Source organism: Ischnura elegans, chromosome 1 (genome assembly GCF_921293095.1).
Source record: "Ischnura elegans chromosome 1, ioIscEleg1.1, whole genome shotgun sequence".
NCBI lineage: Eukaryota > Metazoa > Arthropoda > Insecta > Odonata > Coenagrionidae > Ischnura > Ischnura elegans.
In genome coordinates, this window is record NC_060246.1 from 101,629,458 (window position 1) to 101,649,702 (window position 20,245).

The following is a 20,245-nucleotide window of genomic DNA, read 5'->3' on the forward strand; positions in this document are numbered from 1 at the left end:
TCCTTTAAATCTGCCCTCAAATGAGTCGTTGCCTACCACCATTAGTAGTCTTGGTGCATTTTCAAAATTGTACTGGAGTTATATAATTTAACTAATGCTGTAAAGTCTTCATTTGTGGTTCCCCATCTCTCAAGAAATCTCGAAGCCAACAATGAGTGCACAAACTAATTATTTTCGAGGTTGAGGTCATTAAAACTAGGCTTTATATACCGAGTTATCCCATCAAGGCATCCGCAGTGAAATTTCATTCGCTGCGGCTTCTTTATTCATGGCTTAAACTGTATTTTGACTTCATATCTTCCTTTATTTCTACTCTTAAAATCACCTCGATTTTTATGGTGATGGTAGGTTTTCTAATACCTCTCAGTGGGGCAAAACCGCGCTAAATTTTAAAGTCGGCGTCCCACTTAGCGTCAAGTCGCCTCACCAGACGGTTTGGGATCAGATAAAAGATTGCTGTGACCCACTTGCCTGAGAATTCGCTCTGTGTAAATAAAGTGCATGTCAGTAATTGATTGATTTTTGCTTGCGCAGTGGTTTTGTGTGAAACCAAGGATTATTTTCCTCCTCAAGTTGGTTGCAATAAGCAAGGTTGGCCTTCTTTAATGCCAAAGTGCGATGGGGAGAGTATTTGTGATAAATATACGTTTAGGCGTGTTGAGCAATTTGTCTATTGTGACATCGTATGTAATTGAACTTTATCATCGATATCTCGTATTTGTTTATAATAAACAGATTAATGCGGACTTTTCAACCATTCGTATCTCTTTTGTACAATTTTTATTATGTCCTTATTATAACATATTTTTTAACATATTTTCTTAACAAGGTTTTATAACATATTTTTACATCATATTTTCGTAGTGTGACCGTTATTTTAGATAGCCCATTATGTATACTTATCGCTTTCTCCGATTTGTTGATTGCTGTTTCGGGTTGTAATATACAATATTTTCTACCCATACTCGTGTATGTTAAAGTAATTTAAGTTGCATGTGACCTCACCTACTTATTATTATTATAACTTAGTAAACAAGATTTTATCGCTCAAGCAAAAATTCTCGAAGAATATGACGAACTTGACTTTGAATCACGCAAAACATTCCATGAGAATGATTGAATAGCTTTGGAGCCTGGTTGTACTTTTGCGCATATGTCATTCAGCTAGAAAATGGTCATAAAGGAATATGCCATGGAAATTTTTAAAATTTTGATCATTTACTCGTCTCGTTATTGTAAAAGTAGTTATGTAAGTAACTTAATGATAATAATAATAATAAAATGCCTTTATTTGGGCGAGGTTGAGACTAAGAAGTCCACTCTTCCACCTAACCCCTCTATAGCGTCAATGTAAACATATTAAAAAGTAGTAGACAAACGTTTACAATACAAAGGATATATAATATACAATACCTGTGAAATGTCAAAAATATGAACAACTGTATGTGAAAATTTTGTGGAAAAAATATTTCTGCTTGTGGGACGAAAAATGGGGATAAGGGTGCAGTATCCCACCAAAAAAAACCCACTGCTGGAAAACGCCCACACAAGAAGGGGGGCGTGAAAAACCTGCGAAAACCTACTGTTCCGTGAACCGTGAATTTGAACGTGAACCTAAAGTTCTATAACTACCTAAGGTACGCGCAGTTATTTTCTCAGAATTTTCATCGCCACCACTATGATTTTTTTTTTCAATAAATTTGGGTCTTCCCAGAGATCTCTAACCTGGCATTTTATTGCAGCGTGATTATGCACGAGTAAACGCCCTGAATTCGTCGTGGGGTCGTCGTTGTGGTTTTTCATTTTTTAACGTCATGTAAATTTTACGTTGATGCTCGCTCTTTTCCCTCTATTCATTACGTGGGGAAATGGCGAACTCTTCAACCCTTTTATGCGCGCCCCGTCAACGTTGAGCGATTGAATGATAGCCGTCCGTCGGAGATTCGACGGGATGGATAGTGGCGAGCCAAGGGCGTTTTAATGAGGGACAGTAGGCCGTGGCGCCAGCGTGCTCTTTTTTAAGGGCGTGGGGCTAGCGCAGTGGTGGCGCATTTGAGGCTGACGCGCGCCTCGGTACCTGCTCGGCTGCTCTTCTCCATTTCCACGACGAGCGTATGCATCGCGAGCTGTAGGCCAAGGTTCTCTGTTCAATTGGCCTATTGCGTTGACCGCACGGTGATCGCGCATTTGATCTCTGTTTAACGCGATTCGCTCATCTTCCAGGCATTGAGTAATGTCGTAGAGTCATATTAGATACTTACTCTATGGTATTGTCCATCCCTTTGCCTTTCTTGATCTTTGGTGGTCTAGACCTGCGTTTTATCAGACTGTTGGAGATTGTGGCGTCCAACGACATTCTGCGCTATTCCTAATTGATGAGGATGTACTGAGGTAACTTAGGACAAAATGAAAGGCGAGGTGAATAAACCTGGAATATTTTGTATTATTTATTAATTTATGTTTGGATCTGGGGGTACATTTCCCTGCCGAAGGGCAAGAATGTCGCTCAAACCGCATTAAAATTTATTTATGTCTTCCCCTGAAGCGACATATCACTCTAGTTGTTTAAGCGTAATGCTTCAAATTAGGTAAGGTAAATTTTCACATCTGTGGAATAAATAATGAGAGGCCCGTTTTATAAACTGCGTGTACTAATAGGCTAGAAGAAATCTGAACTACACCGACCCTGCTTGCTCATTTTTAAAAATCACGTTCGTCTCGTCTAAACTGATAGCGTATTTCCTGTAGGAGTACGATAAACGTGATTAGGCCGCACGCATTGTCTCAGTGCTTTATATTGACGTTTAAAAGGATACGCTTAATTTATTCGGAATGATTACTACTTACTATTTACCTTCGTCGTATTTTTCAGCAAAGTCCCTCGGGGAATTTGGTACCCCACAAGTTCATATTTTAATGAGTGATGCATGGAATGGTATAATGCCATGTCAGTGAAGACCTGAAGTTGCTTAGTTGCATAATTTATCGTCAACCCAATTGACCTCACGTCCCCGGTTGCAATTACATTCTCAAAATCTGGGTTGCGCTTCCTGAGGCAGCGGCCGTGTGGAGACCTTCGCTGGCGGGACGTGATTGAAAAATGCCGTGGGGAGCGTAAAAATAGTCAAACTTTAAATACCTCCTTCCTGAATAAAATATTTTTCAGTGACTACAGCGGGAAGCTTCGTCATTTTTTTTTCGCTCATTCGCGTGCACGTGAGTCTGGTTCGATCGCTTCTCAGTCTTTTGTTAGTTTCATGGGGAAAATTAGAGGTCCTTCAGAAGATTTATTTTATTTTTTTTTATTTTAAATCCCAAATACCCTTATCTTCACCAAGACACCGTTTCCGATAGATCCACTCGACCCTGTTCTTCTCGGTTCGGAGCTTTTATATATTTTTTCCTTTGGTGTGCCTGCGCTTGTAATCAGTAAACTTGCCTCAGTCTTGGCGATTTGTTCCTTGTGTCATTTTAGAAGAACAGTTCCTCCAATGCTTCGTGGAGTTGTGGTCATTGGTTCCGCGTATCATTTTAGGGTAATAAGGCTATCCATGTTTCGGAAATTATCTGTCCGGTTCCGGATATCGCTGAAGTCTAGGAAAGGTGTCAAGGTAATGTTGATTGCATCCAATTTCCTTTCTTACAAATACTGTTTCTCTTCGGGCGATGGTGGATGAAAAGGCGTTGTTTATGCATACATTGTTTGCCTACTTAGGATGTTTGTTTAGAAGCATATGTACTTTATTTAGTTTCCATCTGCGACTTTTCTTATGTTCCTAAGAGATCCATATAACTTTTCGTCGTTTTGAGTTCACGTTGCGAAACGAATGAAATTTAGCCATATTTTTGATGGAAAATTACATTTTTCTACTTGTAAATTTTTAAAATTTTCGGCTAAGCCTGCTTGTGAAAGTACAAGAACTGCCAATCAGTTTTACTTGTTACTATCCTCCAGTTATAAATAAACTCCCTAAAATGTAATCCTTCAATCGCTCCAATTTGTCCTCTGTTTCTACAGAACTAGAGTCCGTGGTTACCCTGAAGGGGACAACGCTTAAGCATTAAGTAGCGGCACGAATCCTTCCGTAATTTCGAATTCCTAGATCTTCCACATCTTATTTTGATTATCTTTTGTGTGCATTGTTTTAGGCCAACTGATAATCGGAAGAGGGACAAGCAAAGTTTAGACACGAGAGGCACCCTATATTCTGTCGTTAAAAATATTTTGCGAGGAATTTATGTAAAAATTCACTCTCCCTATTAGGTAAGGTTTCCGTAGAGCGTGGCCCTAATTTAGTATTCCTCTGTAATCGTCTTTTTCCTATTTTTCACCTGGAGTTGACTAATGTTCTATGGAAATTACAAACCACAGTCATTTCAATTTTTAGAACTATTGACCTTGAAAAAACCTATACAATGCAAGGAAACTTCTCAAATTATTTTTTTTGTTAATCCTTATATTTAACTAGCATTTTCCTATGTCGTTGCGCATTCTTATGGTAAAGAGTCCATCCAAAAAGGTGTACTGAATCTATATATCTCACGAGTGTCCTGAAAGCATCTCTTGCAGCTACTCCTGTATCTCGTACCATTTGACTGATTATTTTATATTATTTGACTATATTTTTCACTTATTGCCTTTAGAATTATCCTCTACTACAAATGAATTTTTATGTACAGCCCAATAAAAAATTGCCGTTTAATCAAAAGGCAGTAAAAAAATATTGCGAGTGTTTATTATTTATTCGGAATTATCTATATCGTTTGTTTACTTTTGCTTTATGAAGCCTGGTGTTGAATTAGTTTCGTTGCCTATACACTAATTCTATTTTATGAGGCAACCTGAATTCATGCTGTTTATATTGACTGTTTATGTTATATTTTCATCGACTGTAAAGCACGGAATGGATATATCTATCTTTCTATATCTTATCGCGCCTTTCCCTCTCTTTCGCAGGCGGCAGCGGCGGCGGCAGCAGCGGCCGAGGTGACATGGGTGATAGCGGACCACCGTGCGGCCCCGGGCAGCGGCGAGCTGAGCGTGTCCAAGGGTCAGCAGGTGGAGGTGCTGGAGCTGGGCGCTGGGCCGGGCGGCGAGTGGTGCCTCGTGAGGCTCGCCTCGCCCCTGCCCGCCCAGCCTCTTTCCTCCTCGGCCCTCTCGCCCCCGGCCCACGGCACCGCCTCCACCGCCAACGCCGAGAGCGGGGGCGGAGGCGCCTCTTCCGGCCACCACGAGGGTCTCGTCCCCTTAGCCGTCCTCAAGCAGCCGCCCTCCGGACTGAAGACCACCTCGCCCTCGAGGAGGTCGGCAGCCGAAGGCGGAGAAGCCGACGCCGGTGAGTGTTCCTACTTTCTCTCCTTATTATTCGTTCCGTCCTTAACGTATTTTCCGCCCCAAGTGTGCAGTCCACGGTTCCCCCCCTGCATTCCTGTTAGATTTTATTTTACGATTTGCGAAATATTAGGAATTGGTGTAGGAGATTAATGTGCTAGGAACATCTGTGAATGTTGTGAAAGGTAATATAGTTTCAGCTATCTGATTGCAGCGTTTGGTCTTATAGAAGCGTCTAAGTTGATGTTGATACTATTTTTATCAGGGATTAAAAATGTCAATTAAATTAACGTGGCTTTTTGTGCTATCGGTATTTAATGTTGAGAAGTGAAACTTAATGTTAGGTAGGGTGTAGGATTTTCTTTTGTTGTGATTATTTTAGCATATCATAGGTACGTTATTTGTTGTACGAGAATGTTTTATTAGTAGAATTATGATGTTATGTAATTATCGTCTTGAAATAGTGGTTAATTGACGATTTTCTCTTAGTCTATAATCTCACTATATTCGTAATGCTCTAAAACCATCTGGTAGGAGTGGTAAAGGTTGCCCATCTTCCAGGGAAATGCCCTCTAGTAATGTGACCGTGATAAGACGTCCTTCTCCATCAGTAAAATTGTCTCCGATTATAAATTTTCGTTAATTTTTTTTTCTCGCATGCAATGACTATATTAAATTTCCATCATTTAGTTGTCCTTGTCTTTTAAAATTACCTCCATTCTTCTTTCATTAACAATGAGGGCGTTTGTGATTAAAATGTATGTTACTGTGGTGACTAAACCTCGTTTCGAAATTCCGCGCGTTAGCGCTTGTCATTTCCCCTACCTGAAACAAATTTGTGGAATATTCAGAATACTTGTGCATTCATGTTTCCTCAATGCGCGGATGGTGAGTAATCACTTTCCTCAGAATTCTGTGCGTCACATTGATGGAATAATTACGCTTAAGTAATTTTTGGTATGATGAATCAATGTGATTTTTCCAGTGGAGAAATAATTGCTTGATTGCTTAGTATTTGGTATGGAATGCGTAGTAATAAGTTTCAAAACTCTTGAAACCGAAACAGATAAGTCCTTAGCTTGGTGCGGAATCAGTAAATCGTCGCTAGCTTTTCTGGGAGCGTTGATGGTTGTATGACTATTCTTGGCAGCTTGTACTTGAAATTCTTTGTGCACATTTTTAGGCAGTATTTTAACTATCAACAAATTCATCATTATTTATCTCTTGAACCATTTTTTCGCTATTCACTGAGCATTATCTGTCTTTAAGCTTGATAGTTTTTTAAATAAAATAATTGACATTGACCGATTTTGATACTAAGTTTGAAAAAATATTAGACGAAATACTCGTGGTATGGTATATGGAGGAGGCGACCGACAGCTTAGGTCATTTGCGCCATGAGGGAAGTGTAGGTAAGGAAGGGTTGAGAGAAACCCGGCGTCGACATTAGCCTGCTCTTAACGAAAAGCGCCAAGGGGGCCACGGCTTTACGTCCCATCCGACGGACAGTGTTGCGCTTGAAATGTCCTCCACACAACATACAAGCAGGGATCGGGCAGTCTCCGAAAATTCTCTGCCACTGCCGGGATTTGAACCCGAGCCCACGGCGTGGGAAGCCAACACTCCAGCCACCACACCAACCCGAATCCCGAAATACTCGTGTAGTAAATTGTAGTGGGCAAGTATCCAATTGGCCATCCTGTCTCCCCTGTCAGTTCCTCAGTTGCTCTCAGAGTCGAACATATTCTCTAGGGCGTAATGTTTATTTTTTTTAATAAAAAACTTTCTAAATTTCAAATTTGATTTTACTAACGACCTTGTTTCGACCCTGCGGGACATCGTCAGATTCAAATACAGGGAGAGTATGGAGATACTCATAGGAGTCATAATCTCCCTGTATTTGAACCTGGGGATGTCGCACAGCGACGAAACTGGTCGTTAGTAAAATCAAATTTGAAATTTAGAAAGTTTTTTTTTACTAAAAATGAAGCAATGTTACCGTAAATTTTTGTAATGTGTTACGCTTGGAAGGCAGTCAATATTAAGGGTATATTTGTCTTTTTTTGAAGCCTTGTGGAAACATTATATTTTTCATTTTCATTTCATAGACACGTGGAAATTTGAACATAGGGTCATGTCGTACATTAGAATCTTGCTACATGGCGTTCATAGCATGGATCAATTGTAATCGACACTGCACAAGTGTGTACAGCATCTGGAAAAATCTCTACGTTGAATCGTCTTGGGGATTATTCGGTAATTTCGGATGAAAATTGCCTCATTCGGAGAGTGAGAACTTGAAATGAGGCTTTCAACGAATCCTTCATTTCTCATGGTAGTAACGGTGACATTAAGCGCAAACTTGATGATACCAAATGTCCCCCTGAGCGGCCCACTTCGGTCTCCTGGAGCGCCTTAAGTTCCCTTGCGCGCGATGTCACTTCAGAGGTTCCCATTGGGATGGGTGCAGGCGAGAGCGCTGGCACTATCATCATCCGTCAAAAATTTTCCTGCACGGCCGCGTGTTTTCGTCGTCTCTAGGGTAGCAACCCCTTCGTCCTCCCATGTTCATCTCACTCGTCCCGCTCTCCTCCCCCTCCCCCGTGTCTTTTCACTCCCAGCATTCCTCGCGTGCACTCGTTTCACGGCCGGGCTCGCTCACTGCCGGTCCAGTCTTTCTCTTCTCCTCTCCGCGGCGCTAATGCTAATGGGTTTCCCGCCTCCCTCTGCTCGGCGTATAGCTTGGCCAATTAGTTCCCCATTCCTCCCTCTCCTTGTCACCTTCCTTTCTCCCTCTCCTACTCTCTTGTCATACCCTCCGCACCCCGGGGGATAGGTTATTCGGGCGTGCTTCCCATTCTCCCTCAAGGCCCCACTGTCTCCACTCAATTCCCTCTGTCTCACATCCTTGCTAGTGATGTGCTCATTGGGAGAATGGTAATTGGTTTCTGTACATGCGAACAGCGCTGAAAAAAACGCTGAATTGAAGTGAACTACTGTAGCCAGGCATATCTTTATGAGAGGAATCCTGGCTGAATCCTTTGATGGCATTTTTTGACTTTGTAGCGATGTATTTTCCTCATGTCATATAAAAGATTTTTTCATTTCTGCAGGTTGATACTGCTTGTCTACTCCTTAATTTCCCTTTGGCTTCTTTCGCCTTTTGTTTGTATCGGCAGTTCCAAATAGTTGATTCTCTATTTGTGGATAATGTGTTAATGGAAACTACCGGATAATGTCGGCAGCTTGATAGGTGTATTTTCTTAGCGTGAAGAGGATTCTTATGATGTAGTAAACATCTATATTTTCGTTAAATTAATTTTAATTTTTTAAATTTGAATTATAGAGGAGATAAATTAAAATGCTTATAATGTTAGTTGAGAGAGTTAACAACCTAGGAGAAATCATTCCGTTATGTATTGATCTGTCTATGATGAATCGCTAGTTTTTGCTAGTAACTTCTTCTACGAGATTGATTTGAGCGTGGAATTATTCATTTCGAGATAAATTATGGATTGTTCGTGATTCCCATTCACGTGATGTTTCCTATTGCGGTGACCGGAGCCGGTGCTTAAGATACTTTGGCCTTGTCGGCCTCTGTGCAGATTTCCGCGTCATTTGGCACTTTGAATATTTTTTGGCGGGCGCATTTTGCTCCTTTTCTGTCGACAAGAGCGAAATCATGGGATCCTCACGTTTGCCATTAAGTAACAATGGCTCAATCGGGTCATGATTGATTGCCAGGCGGAGAAACCCTATTAAAAGTAATGAACCAATTACAGCGGAGCTTGATTCGTAAAAGGTCGATTTTGTAGTTTAAGGAGGAAGTGATTAATGACGTCCTTGGGAGATTCCCGAGGCGACCTATATTATTATTATTACGATCGCCGCGTTCTTTTTTTTTTTCTACCCGCGTCTCGAGAACTTTCGCTGGCAATCCTTTTGAGAAAGTGTTTGAAAGCGCTTGTCATTTTTAACGCTGTTATGAAATCATTTTCCTCCGCGGCGTATATTTAGCATCTTTCGTTCGAAACAGCCTTGCTGTGATCCCTCGTCGCGGGGATATATATACGCTCGTACATATCTCTCCTAGCTCATCCTGTCCTCATTATCTTTCCCCGAAATCGACAAAGCGACTGGGGCCACATTCTTGGAAAGTTTATTCCGCGGTCGGGAGAAATATAACTCGGGCTCTGCTGTCGCAGACAAATTGCGTTTCGTGTTAATCGCGGGGTTTTGCCCGTCGTGAGCGTATCCCATTCGTCTGTAGCTAGGGTGGTACGGCGGCCTCCTTTATCTGCTGCTCCCTAGCTCTTGATCTCAGCCTTCCTAATGCAATAAGATTCTCGTTTGCCTCGTTCTCCCGTATCTTTCTCCAAACGCTGGGGCAGTATGCCGACTCTCCCTATCATGAATAGTGATATTACGCCTTGAAATACAGGTAGTTCTGTTTAGTTACTGGTATGTGATTTTTCGTGGAATAGATAACCTGACCTTGTTTAAAGATGTTACTGCTGTATTTTTTTTAATTTGTGGTTTCAATCACATACATACTTCAAAGTGAACGTATTAAGCTGTAATTTTATCGTAAAATTAATCACCATCGTCGAATCACCTTCGGCATCACCTTCGTCGAATTATACAATATCGCATCGCATCATATGTATGATACGATTTCATCGAAGATTTTATTTGTGGTGTTTGCGATTGTATTAATTTATCGCAAATCTATCGGTTATACTTCAATAGCGAATCTGTTATTCATTGATTATTAGGCGTTATTAAATTAGGTCTGGTTGGCAATTACTTTTTGTTTATATGGACCATTTTGTCTTCATAATTACAGGCTATCGCAATAGAAAACCCTGTAAGACACCTGCTAGTAATCTCTTTCTCTCAACACAACATAAAATACCAGTCGCATGCTATTTAAGACCTTTTACCGTTGGTTACTCTCGTTTCTGTTGTTCACCATTGTCACGACCATTCGCCCTAGTGGCTGATATAGATGGACTTGCCCTTTAAGAGATAGCGGTGGCTGTGTTGCAGCGACGAGGGAAGATGTGTGCTATTTTTTTCTTGGCGATTGATATCCGTTCTGGCTCTGTGACAGGGCGCCGCCGCCGCGTATGGTCGAATCGGACGTTTGGCACGCCTCCCCGATCTCCTTCCTCGCCGTCTCCCCTCGTAGACCTCTCAATCTCGACCTCACCCCGCTTCTCAGACGAGTGCGTCTGCGTTCCACCGCATTCCTGATCGGAATTCATGAGTCTCGTACAGAATGGAGCGCTCTTACCCTCTAGTAGTAACGTTCTCCTAATTTGGGCGATGCCGAGCAAAAAGTGCGTGTGATTTGGAAATAAAATTTGACTCTCTTTACTTTACGATCTGTTAATAATTGCATTCTTTAGCTAGTCTGGAATTTATTCTCCCGGCGTCGCACCGAAATGGCTCTTTCCCTACTTGGCTCTTGCGCTGTCATCGGACAACTCTCGCCGGCCGGGCTGTAGTGGAGGGAACTTTAAACCCATCTTTGGGTCGGTAGTGTTGACAAAACCTCCAACTACCGCAATCGATCCTATGTACATTTAATACGCATATGTGGGCAATTGCACCGCTGCTTATGAAAGTGTGGAAGTATCTTGCCATGTTTTGAATTCAGTTTCACTTGGAATAGTTACTCGAAACTTATTCCTTATTTTTGAAAGTGGTGGGTCTGGTGATGACCTAAAGAGTAAATAATAACAAGAGCAATTTTCGACTCCTTCATATGCGTAGTAAATAGAAGTAGAAATCCGTATCCGCCTGATGGTCTTAATGGGATATTATTGCCTGACTACGATTATGGGATTTTTTTGATGTTGCTCATTTTTATTGGAAATTTTATTTCTATGATAGCTGGATGGAGAAGTATCCAGATTTTTAAAACTATTTATAATTATTTCATGGGCTAACTCAATCCATTTCCCATAGTGATGCTGAAGTTAGGGTTTATAATGTTACCCTCACGTTTTGGTTTCAATGTTATCCTCACGTGAGTTTATGAGCACTTGGCTGTGAATAGGGTAGTTTCCTTCATCAAAGATAACGAAATGCAATTATTGCGATTCCTTACCCACCATTAGTGTTTTCATAATATACAAATTATTTGGTTTTAGAAATCCCAGTTTAGACGAATGGCAACGGTCAATTTTAACCTCATTTGAAAAAGGCCAGATTGGCGCCAATGCGATTCCGCTCCACGTGACGTCACAGGGACCTAGTTTCTACACGAGTGGATAGGAGTTTTACATCGTCTGAGATTACTAATGCATGCGTGAGGCACAGAGCTCAGGGAAACATCTCTCAATAATCACTTATTAACATTGTCTAAGGTCGGAAAGTTTCCTTCGTTTGATAAGGTAGTAATTATCCTTATTTAATCCAAGCGCTACCAGCTAGCAGGGTATTCAGCTACCTGCTGGCAGCCTGCGTCGTATCAGCGCTGAATCCTCGCCTCAAGGTCACCTCACAAGGCGGCAGGGGGAACCCGAAATACGTCACACGGACTTTTTCCCATCATTCCTACTTAACCGTCGCGTTTTCGCGCGCTTGAAATTTTTCACTTTTCGTTTAATCGCGAAAAATAGATATCGTCATTTAAAAATCTAAAAGTGTGAAATTCGTTCTCCAGGAGTAATAATCTTTCGATTTCGGCAACAAAAAAATAATAGGAAACCACCGAATTGTATTACTTGGGGATGAGCTCATTTTTAATGAGTGTCTTTTCAAGTCGGATTAGTGGAATTTTTCGGCAGCACTGCCTACCCGTTGTCTGGTGCTTGGACCATGGGCGGGAAGATTATCAGCTTTCTAGTTTGGGTGCGGATCGACCTTGAGAGAAGTGAGTTTTGTGAAGGAACTATTCAATTGAGTGCGCGCGGTTGAGAATGGAGTGCAGGCTGTTGCCATGTTATGGTGTGCTCGAGTATGAAGCGAAGCCCTTGGTGTACACAGCTGGCGGCGGCTCTTTTAAACCTCGCCTCTTCCAATTTTCTTCACCCCCGGTAGGTGGTCTCGGGGGATGGATATGGATTTCGCGTATATTCGCGCCAAGTCTCGCGCACGCGATCCTGCAACCATTTGCGGAGAGAGTTGTGCGCCTTCTTTCGCATTTCGCCCCCTCCGGCCACTTTCGGTGCGAAACAATGGCCGAACACGCGATCCCTGTGTTAGCAGTGGGAGGCGGCGTGTGTGAGAAAGCGGACAATGTAGCGAGGGAGTTGCACTCTGGGAGGGATTGGGAAGAATGCCAATTTAGGGTAGGGGCAGGAGTGAGGGGGGTGTAGTGCTGATGTCTGGTGTACATTATTATCTACCACCGCGGCCAATGTTCATCCATTTAACGACTACAAAAAAATACAATAAATAGGTATATTCATGATGCAATATTTTTATTTAATCGTGGAATATCTGTGGCCCATGGAATGATTTTACATTTTCATTTCACTCCTTAAAATCATACACGAACATAAATTGGAGGCATGTGTTTAACAATAGGAATATGTTATTATTATGAAAATTCCACAAAATATAGTATGTTATCTTATAAGTTACGTTCAATGTAAAATTGAATACTGATGTTATCGTTGAATTGTGTATTACATTTCTAATTACATTCATTGTTATTGAAATAATAAATTGAATGTAAATACTTAAAGCAGTTTGTAATTAGGGGGCATATTCTTGTTCATGGTTCCTCCGCGGATATATCCTCAGCAACGTAACCGAGGTTTCATTTGGTTTATGTGCAAGCTGTAACTTTTGAAAAATATGAACACTAATCACGAAAAACTGTAGAGAAACTTTCTTTTATTTTCACGCGAGTTGCAGACAAAGAATTTACGCCTAAATACCTTCGGGCAATTATAATTCCCTGTGCAACTTATGTTTTAATTTTAAGCCTCTCGTTGATTATTGCAATGATGGAAATTTTTGTTTCAAGTCGAAGCTTTGTGTGCGCCTTTTTTCAGGATTTTAGTTCTAATCAGATCGGATATAGTTAGGAGTAATCCTATTTCGTTAGGATGAGACCTAATCTACACATATCAGACGTAAATAATCTTTATATCGCATTGGATCTGAAATTTCCGTGTGGGTAGCCACGAGAGAGTTATTTGAAGGTTGGTTGGAGGTAGCTGATTACGAGCACCGTGGGTGGTGTGTGTCGGAGGTAGGAAATGAGGTGTATCTGTTAGCGAGGAGAGGGTGGGTGGTGTTAGCGTGCGCTTCGTGTTCGTGGTGTAAATACCTGGTCGGAGCACAATGGGAGACTTAAAAATGAATTAGCGGGGCTGCATGAAACAGATATGCGTGCATTCATACAGTTTGCCCGCGGCTTTAGCTCGCCATATTATCGCTCTACATCTCCTTTTGCTCCATCCTCGAGGCGCCTTGACTTCGGCTCAGTCGAGTTAAGAGAATGCACCGTTGAATTACTAACGCGCCGTGTGAGTTCAGGTTACGGCGCTCAAAATGCAAAATGAGAAGTATCGCCCACTTCAAGTAATGCTTTTCCTCATCCCCGGTAGTAATCAGGGATTATACCCCAGTTGCAGTCTTCAGGGTGGTAGATAAATGTAGTAGGTGTTCTTCTGCGAAATGCCGGAGGTTGAATTATATCCTTGAGATCTTATGCGTCGTCATTTGTGGTGGGGAATTTTGATTTGGCACAGCGTTGACATTTTAATTTCATGTTTATTATTCTATTTAAAACAAGATGTAAAATTTTGAGGACTGTGGCTCATGGGATGGCAGGATTGATGGATTACTGGTGAAGGTTTCCTAAAAATGTCATTGAGGATTTAGGACGGCAATGAGTCGCTATTTTGTGAGTGCGAGGTATTATCATATTATTTATTTGATGTTACGAGATGTTTGCCCTTTCAGTTATACTTTTAGTATTATTTTTAGGTAGCTTAATGTGTAATTAAAAAGGGTAATTTTCATAATTGATAATGGCGTGGGATTTCATTACTTTGATGCGTCTTTAGGTACCTTTGACATATAAGACGTGTATAAATATTTGTTCCCTCGGCCTTAAGGTCTGATGCCATGCCTGAACTCTCAATCGAGTTGGTGGAAGAAAGTGGATACGGAAAGCGTCGAAGGACACGAATCGATAAGTTATCTTCCCATAGTGATCGAATCTTAGGGTATTGATCGTCGCCGCTATTTTCATGTAGTTCACTGTGGATTTTATTATTTTTTCTCTCTCTCTCTCTCGTGATATTGGGATTGGTCTAACCTCCTTTCAATTTGCGTAATCCAATGAGATTTGTTACATTTAAGGGCCTGCGGTCAGCATACTTATGGGTTGCTTCGCGGCAATCGATTGTTTTATTCTAAAAATTGAATAAGCATCGGGGAAATTATTTTGAACTACCGAAGCAATAGTTTGAGTATTGAAAATTCATTGTGGATTTTGCGCAGCATTATGCATGTTTGAATGTTTAGTGAATTACATTCTTATAAAATAATCAACTTTTTTCGTTGGCTCTGTAGAAATAAAACAAGTTATATTCTTTTTTTGCCGGCTGCATTCATTTTTCAACTAATTGACTAAGTATTTGGTATCTTGAATCCCACTTTTCGTAGTGAAGGCAAAATGGAAAGCGGGAAGATATTTGAACGTATCCGATGAGCACGATGAAAGAGAAATGTTTGTAACTATTTGTTTAATATCGTTCATTATCGCGTATTAGAATTTCTCTAAATCATAGCTACCTTCGGAGTGGGCGTAGAATTGCTGGTGAGCTCGAAACACCCCCTCCAGAGTGGTCCTTTGGATACGCTACTGTTTATTGCATGCACCTTCGACATTTCACTGTTTCGCTTGTCTCCACAGGTTCTTCTCTTACACCCACGCTGCCGTCGTCGTTGCTAATTTTTTATTTATCGCTCGCGTTTCCCGGCTGTCGCATTGAGCTCTGTGCTTCGTCCTTCTCCGCCGCAGTCCACGCTGCGATGTAACCCGCGGTTGCACGACGAAGCCGTCATTATGCATGAGCTCTTGATATTCATGGGAGCAGTTTTGATGTGTTAGGCAGCAGGTTTGAGGGCAAATGCAGGTGGAGTGAGCCTCGTGGAATCTGTAATCTGCGAGCTTCGACGTAGTTCGCAGAGTGTGTTATGTTTTATGCTGATTCGGAATATAAGGACTTTCACATAATGGGGTTTCTTATCTAAGAAGAGGTTGACTTTGAGATGTAAATATTTTTCCTCTACTATTCATGCGAAAGTAAATATCCTAACATATTGACTGTCAAAAGATTATTTATTTTTAATTATCAACCTCAATCGTATTAATCAATTATGTTCGTAATTATAGAACGCGGTTTTTAATGCCTTTCACTGGTGGCCTAATTTTGGTGCAACAAATCATTATTAACGGCACTGTTCCATAAAGATAGCTTGTATAGAAAGGGCAGATAAAAATTTTCACGTCATGAGTAGTCCATTAATGTATTTAATGCGGTGTAAATTCATTTTCGATTTGTTAAATTATGTTGGTGAGGATTGGGAATTTTCTTCTGTTCGCCCGTTTTGCAGACCACTTCTGTCTATATTTAACCCCGTTCATTCAGGGTCGCGATCGTGTGCCGCTCACTTTTCCTAGACTTCGTCTCTTAATTAAGCCATGGCGTTAGTATGGCTTGTGGAGCGTTCGTCAGACATAGATGTGCGTAGAGCGGAACTCCTTCCCTCTCGCCTGCAGCAGATTTCCACATCGCGCGCAAGTGTCCGCACATGCATGTGCAAGGCGCTACATTTTCGCCGACTTGCGCCGCGGCCGCAAACATTCCCATCAGCCTCCTTAACCCGCCTTCCGCGACCTCTGCATCTCTTCTAGTTTGTTCCCCTTGAATAACCTTTCTACGCTGCATCCTTCCCTCATTTCTGAAAGAGTTTACGATAGAGACCTCACCGTATACTCATCGAAGGATATCGATCGAAATCCTTATGTTTTTCCCACCCATTCGTTATTACCGTTTCATTATTTTACTAATTCATACATTGCCCGTAGTTTTGTTTTTTTTTTCTTTTTAATGTAGTCGATCGACGAAGGGCTAAATTAAAGAATGGATTTGATAGTCTCTCTAGGGTTTATTTAGATTTAATTTATTATTTACATTGCCATCATCAGCTAAGTTTTTGTTGCGTTTTAAATGCACCTAAAGCTACTTCTTATATGATAAACTGTCTCGCCTTTTTCCAAGGAAACTTCTCTTTCTCTTTTCCAAGGAAAGTTCTCTTTCAGCCTGTAGAACCCGAACGGTGGTTAATAATCAACACTGATGATTTATTCTATTTATCCGTCACCAATTTTATGCATTAGCTTTTCAATAGTGTTCCATTTGTTTTTTATGTCGATATTTGTATTCCTGTAAACCGTTGGTGACGATGGGTAGGACGGAAGTCCGTGGTACCTACTTTTTGTTATGATTTCCATCCCGAAGGCCTTCTGTCAGCGAAAATAACAAACGTCATCAGAGATGGATGTTTAGATTACTGCCCATAACTTTTACGTCATTATTTATATATTCCGCACGCACCATGTATAACGTGGGATCTGTTTCCCGCGAATAAGTGAACTCATTCATATCCACTGCTTTAAGTTGCATCTTGTCTTCACTTGTGAATGCCGCCTCATCTAACTCGCTAATGATAAGTTGTCTAGGGTGTTCCATCTCTTCCCGTTCGTTCAAATTTAATCCCCCAAACCACTTCACCGTGTTCCCCTTCTCTCACCCCTGCCTCCCTCAGTTTGCACCCTCCTCCCCCTACTCCTTCACCCCTTTCCACTCCCGTCCTTCCATTCCTCCCCCACCCATCTTCACTAGCGCCCTCTTCTGCTCTCAATTCACCGCTAACGGCCATTTCATTTTCTTCCCTTTCCCGAACGCCGTTTACGAGAGCTCGTTCGCAGTAACTGATTGTAAACTATGGAGGAGGCGCATTAGGAATGTAAAGCCTATTTCGCCCAACTCAATTTTCCTTAGACATGAAGCGTGGAACCCGAAACATTGAACGTCAAACCGCGTCCTAACTGCGCGTTTTGTCACTGTTTACGGCAAATCATTCGCAGTTACTGATTGTAGGCTATGTTGCCGATGCATTTGGAATGTAAAGCCTGTTTCACCAGACTCAAAGTTCCTTGAGCAAGATATGATGAAATTGAAACGTTTAACCGCGTTCAAGGTGGCTTTACATAGAGCATATCTTCATCGTATACATACGAGAAGTCAGTCGTAAAAAGGTGATTGATGTAGCATACTGTGGAAACGGAAAAGTGTACTGTTATAGGTTTTATTCTTCTCGCTTTTCCTAAACTAGGAACACAAAACATAAGAAACCGCGTCAAATATGAATCATGACTCGAGCTCAAGAATGTTTGAAGAAGTATGACTGAAAGTACTTGGGAACTGGTTTCTTGTGCTTCGAAAATCTTTTTCACGTCAAAGTATCAGTTACGTAATTTGATTTCACGTGTTCATAATACCTTTGTAGTAAAAAAGTATTTTAAGCACTCATTGCATTTGATTACGACGATCATTCGTCAGCTTACGTGAACATTTTCCAATCATAAAGAGACCGCTTTGAAATGGCTAAGTCCATGTGTAAGTAATCAATTGATTGTAACGACGAAATGCGTAGTGTCATAATAAAACTCAGTGGAAATATTGCAATTTCTTATTTTACTAATAAATCACAAGGTTTGATTAAAAATCACCCTGAATAAATCTTTGTCGTGGTTATCATTATTAATGCGCAATTGAAATACCCGAATAGAGTCGCAATGAGTAATAGGCACGCTGTTGATGTTTATTTGTTATTGATGGGCAAACGTGCTATGCGCTTGCAATGTTTTATACACCATCGATTAGCCCTTTGATGACGATAAAAAGTCTTCGCAGTACATCTTCCCATTACGAAGTGGCACCCTTTAGTGCGACGTAGAATCCGCATTGTGCGCATCCGTCGGAAGACAGCGTAAGCGAGAAGATTTATTCATTGGTCATCGCTTCACGTCTCGCTTCATCGCATTGCATCACGTTACATCGAATTTACGCGTTGCTTCCGAAGATGCCTCTATTCCTGCAGTTCCATTAAAAGGCTAGACTTGCGCTGGAAAAAACATTTCCATTGCAATAGTATAAAATTTCATTTGCTGCAGCAATGCCCCGAAGGTGGTGTGCCCACACAAAAACACTTCCAGGACTCCAAATTAATCGTGGGTATCTTTATGGGTAGATACCTTGGAAACAAAAGTGTCTCACAATTTTACCATAAAAACTTAATTTTTCGACAAAAATACCATTACCGTGTTATCAGTTACATCTCCTGATATTGACGTACTTCAACTGTATGTTCTTAAAAGAAAAGTCATTGGTAGATTTCATTGATTCAATCCGAAGGTTGGGTTTGGATAGGCGAGGGCGGAGCTAAGCCTAGGATTAGCCGCATGCATATTGAATAACAAATTCAAGGTAGGGGGTATTTCTTTTCCCTGGGCCACCTCGCACTGCGATGTCTTTTATTTGGTGATGTCTGAAGGCTTCACCCCGAATGGGAACCCGGAACCCTCCGATTTTGTTGCCGTACTGGATGGGTTGTACGAGGTATTGCCGACTTCGCGCAGCTCGACTGTTTTTTTTTCCTACTACTGCTATAGCTTGACTTTATCGCACAACAAAAATGCTCACGAACAGAATACTTTTCGAAGACTTGGCCGTAGGTCGGATTGGTCGTAAATCTCAAATGACCTTTGTATGCAGGTGTGAAATCATCTACAGGCCAAAATGTAGCCTTAAACGTTACTATGCCGGCTGGCGTAGACTCGTTCTCTGAAGTACACGTACTTTTTATGTGCAATCCTTAAACAGGCATAAAGATATAAGTTTTTTTAAAAGCAAGTAATAACATCGTGATATGACACGTAATATTTATGCGATTATAATGGCATTTTAAAGAAGAATTTTATTGTATTTTTCAATCATTGTTTTAAAAAATATTTTGGTCCCAACCCAGGATGGTGGTAAGTCGTGCGGTCGTAAGTTGGGAAGTACATTCGTACCTAGGTGCAATTATCCATATAATCTGTAATTACGACTGCTTTGCCATTGATAAAAAGGCAGGTAAATTTTAAAAATATCGGACTATTAATCAGGTAAATTAAAAAGGAGAATTGGTCTGAACCCGGGTTTTGGCGTAAGTATGTGTTCGCACTCGATCCACGATTCACTGTAGCATATCGTTGTCGATGCTACGCGTATCGACGTCGATGTGGCCCGCTAGGTGCTCGGCCCTTCTCTTTTTTCCTCAACCCGTCTCTTCTTCCCTTCCCTTTCTTTCCTCTCTCTCTCTCTCTCTGTCTTGGCCGTCCTCCGGGTTCCCTCGACGACATCGATCGTGCCCTGCTCGCTGCAGCATCCTTCCTTCCTTCCTTGCTTGCCTCTCCGCTCATCTCGAACCCTGACACCCCTCGCTCGCGTCCTCGACCCGCCCGTCATTTGTTTCCCTCTGCTCATCGCGTCCTCTCCCCTCGATATGTAGACGTCCACACACAGCCTGGAAGATTACGGTATTTTCGGGTAACCGAAGCGACTGACCACTCGATTTAACTGCGCAACCCGCTGTCATGCCATATTTGTTCGTGTTAGCGGCTCTTTCGTGTATCTCGCGCACTCCCACTCGATCACGTGCGCTGGAGGAATTTTTACGAATGTTTTTTTTTTCATCAAGTTACCATGTTAATTTAGATGCCTACATCGTGTTGTTTGTCAATTGAATATCGTGCCTCGGTGTTAATGGTCGCGTGAATACCCTTTTAAGACATTAATCGTATACGGCCCCGAAGTAAATCATTTGGTG

The 20,245-nt window shown here is 41.5% G+C and overlaps 1 protein-coding gene across 1 annotated transcript in view; it reads left to right on the forward strand.

Moving 5' to 3' along the window:
• Positions 1-20,245, forward strand: part of LOC124167315 (triple functional domain protein) — a 352,896-nt gene that overhangs the window by 235,797 nt on the left and 96,854 nt on the right. Inside the window, exon 31 of the mRNA XM_046545291.1 lies at positions 4,958-5,336. Coding sequence (XP_046401247.1) covers positions 4,958-5,336 — 379 coding nt within the window. The remainder of the gene's footprint in view (positions 1-4,957; positions 5,337-20,245) is intronic.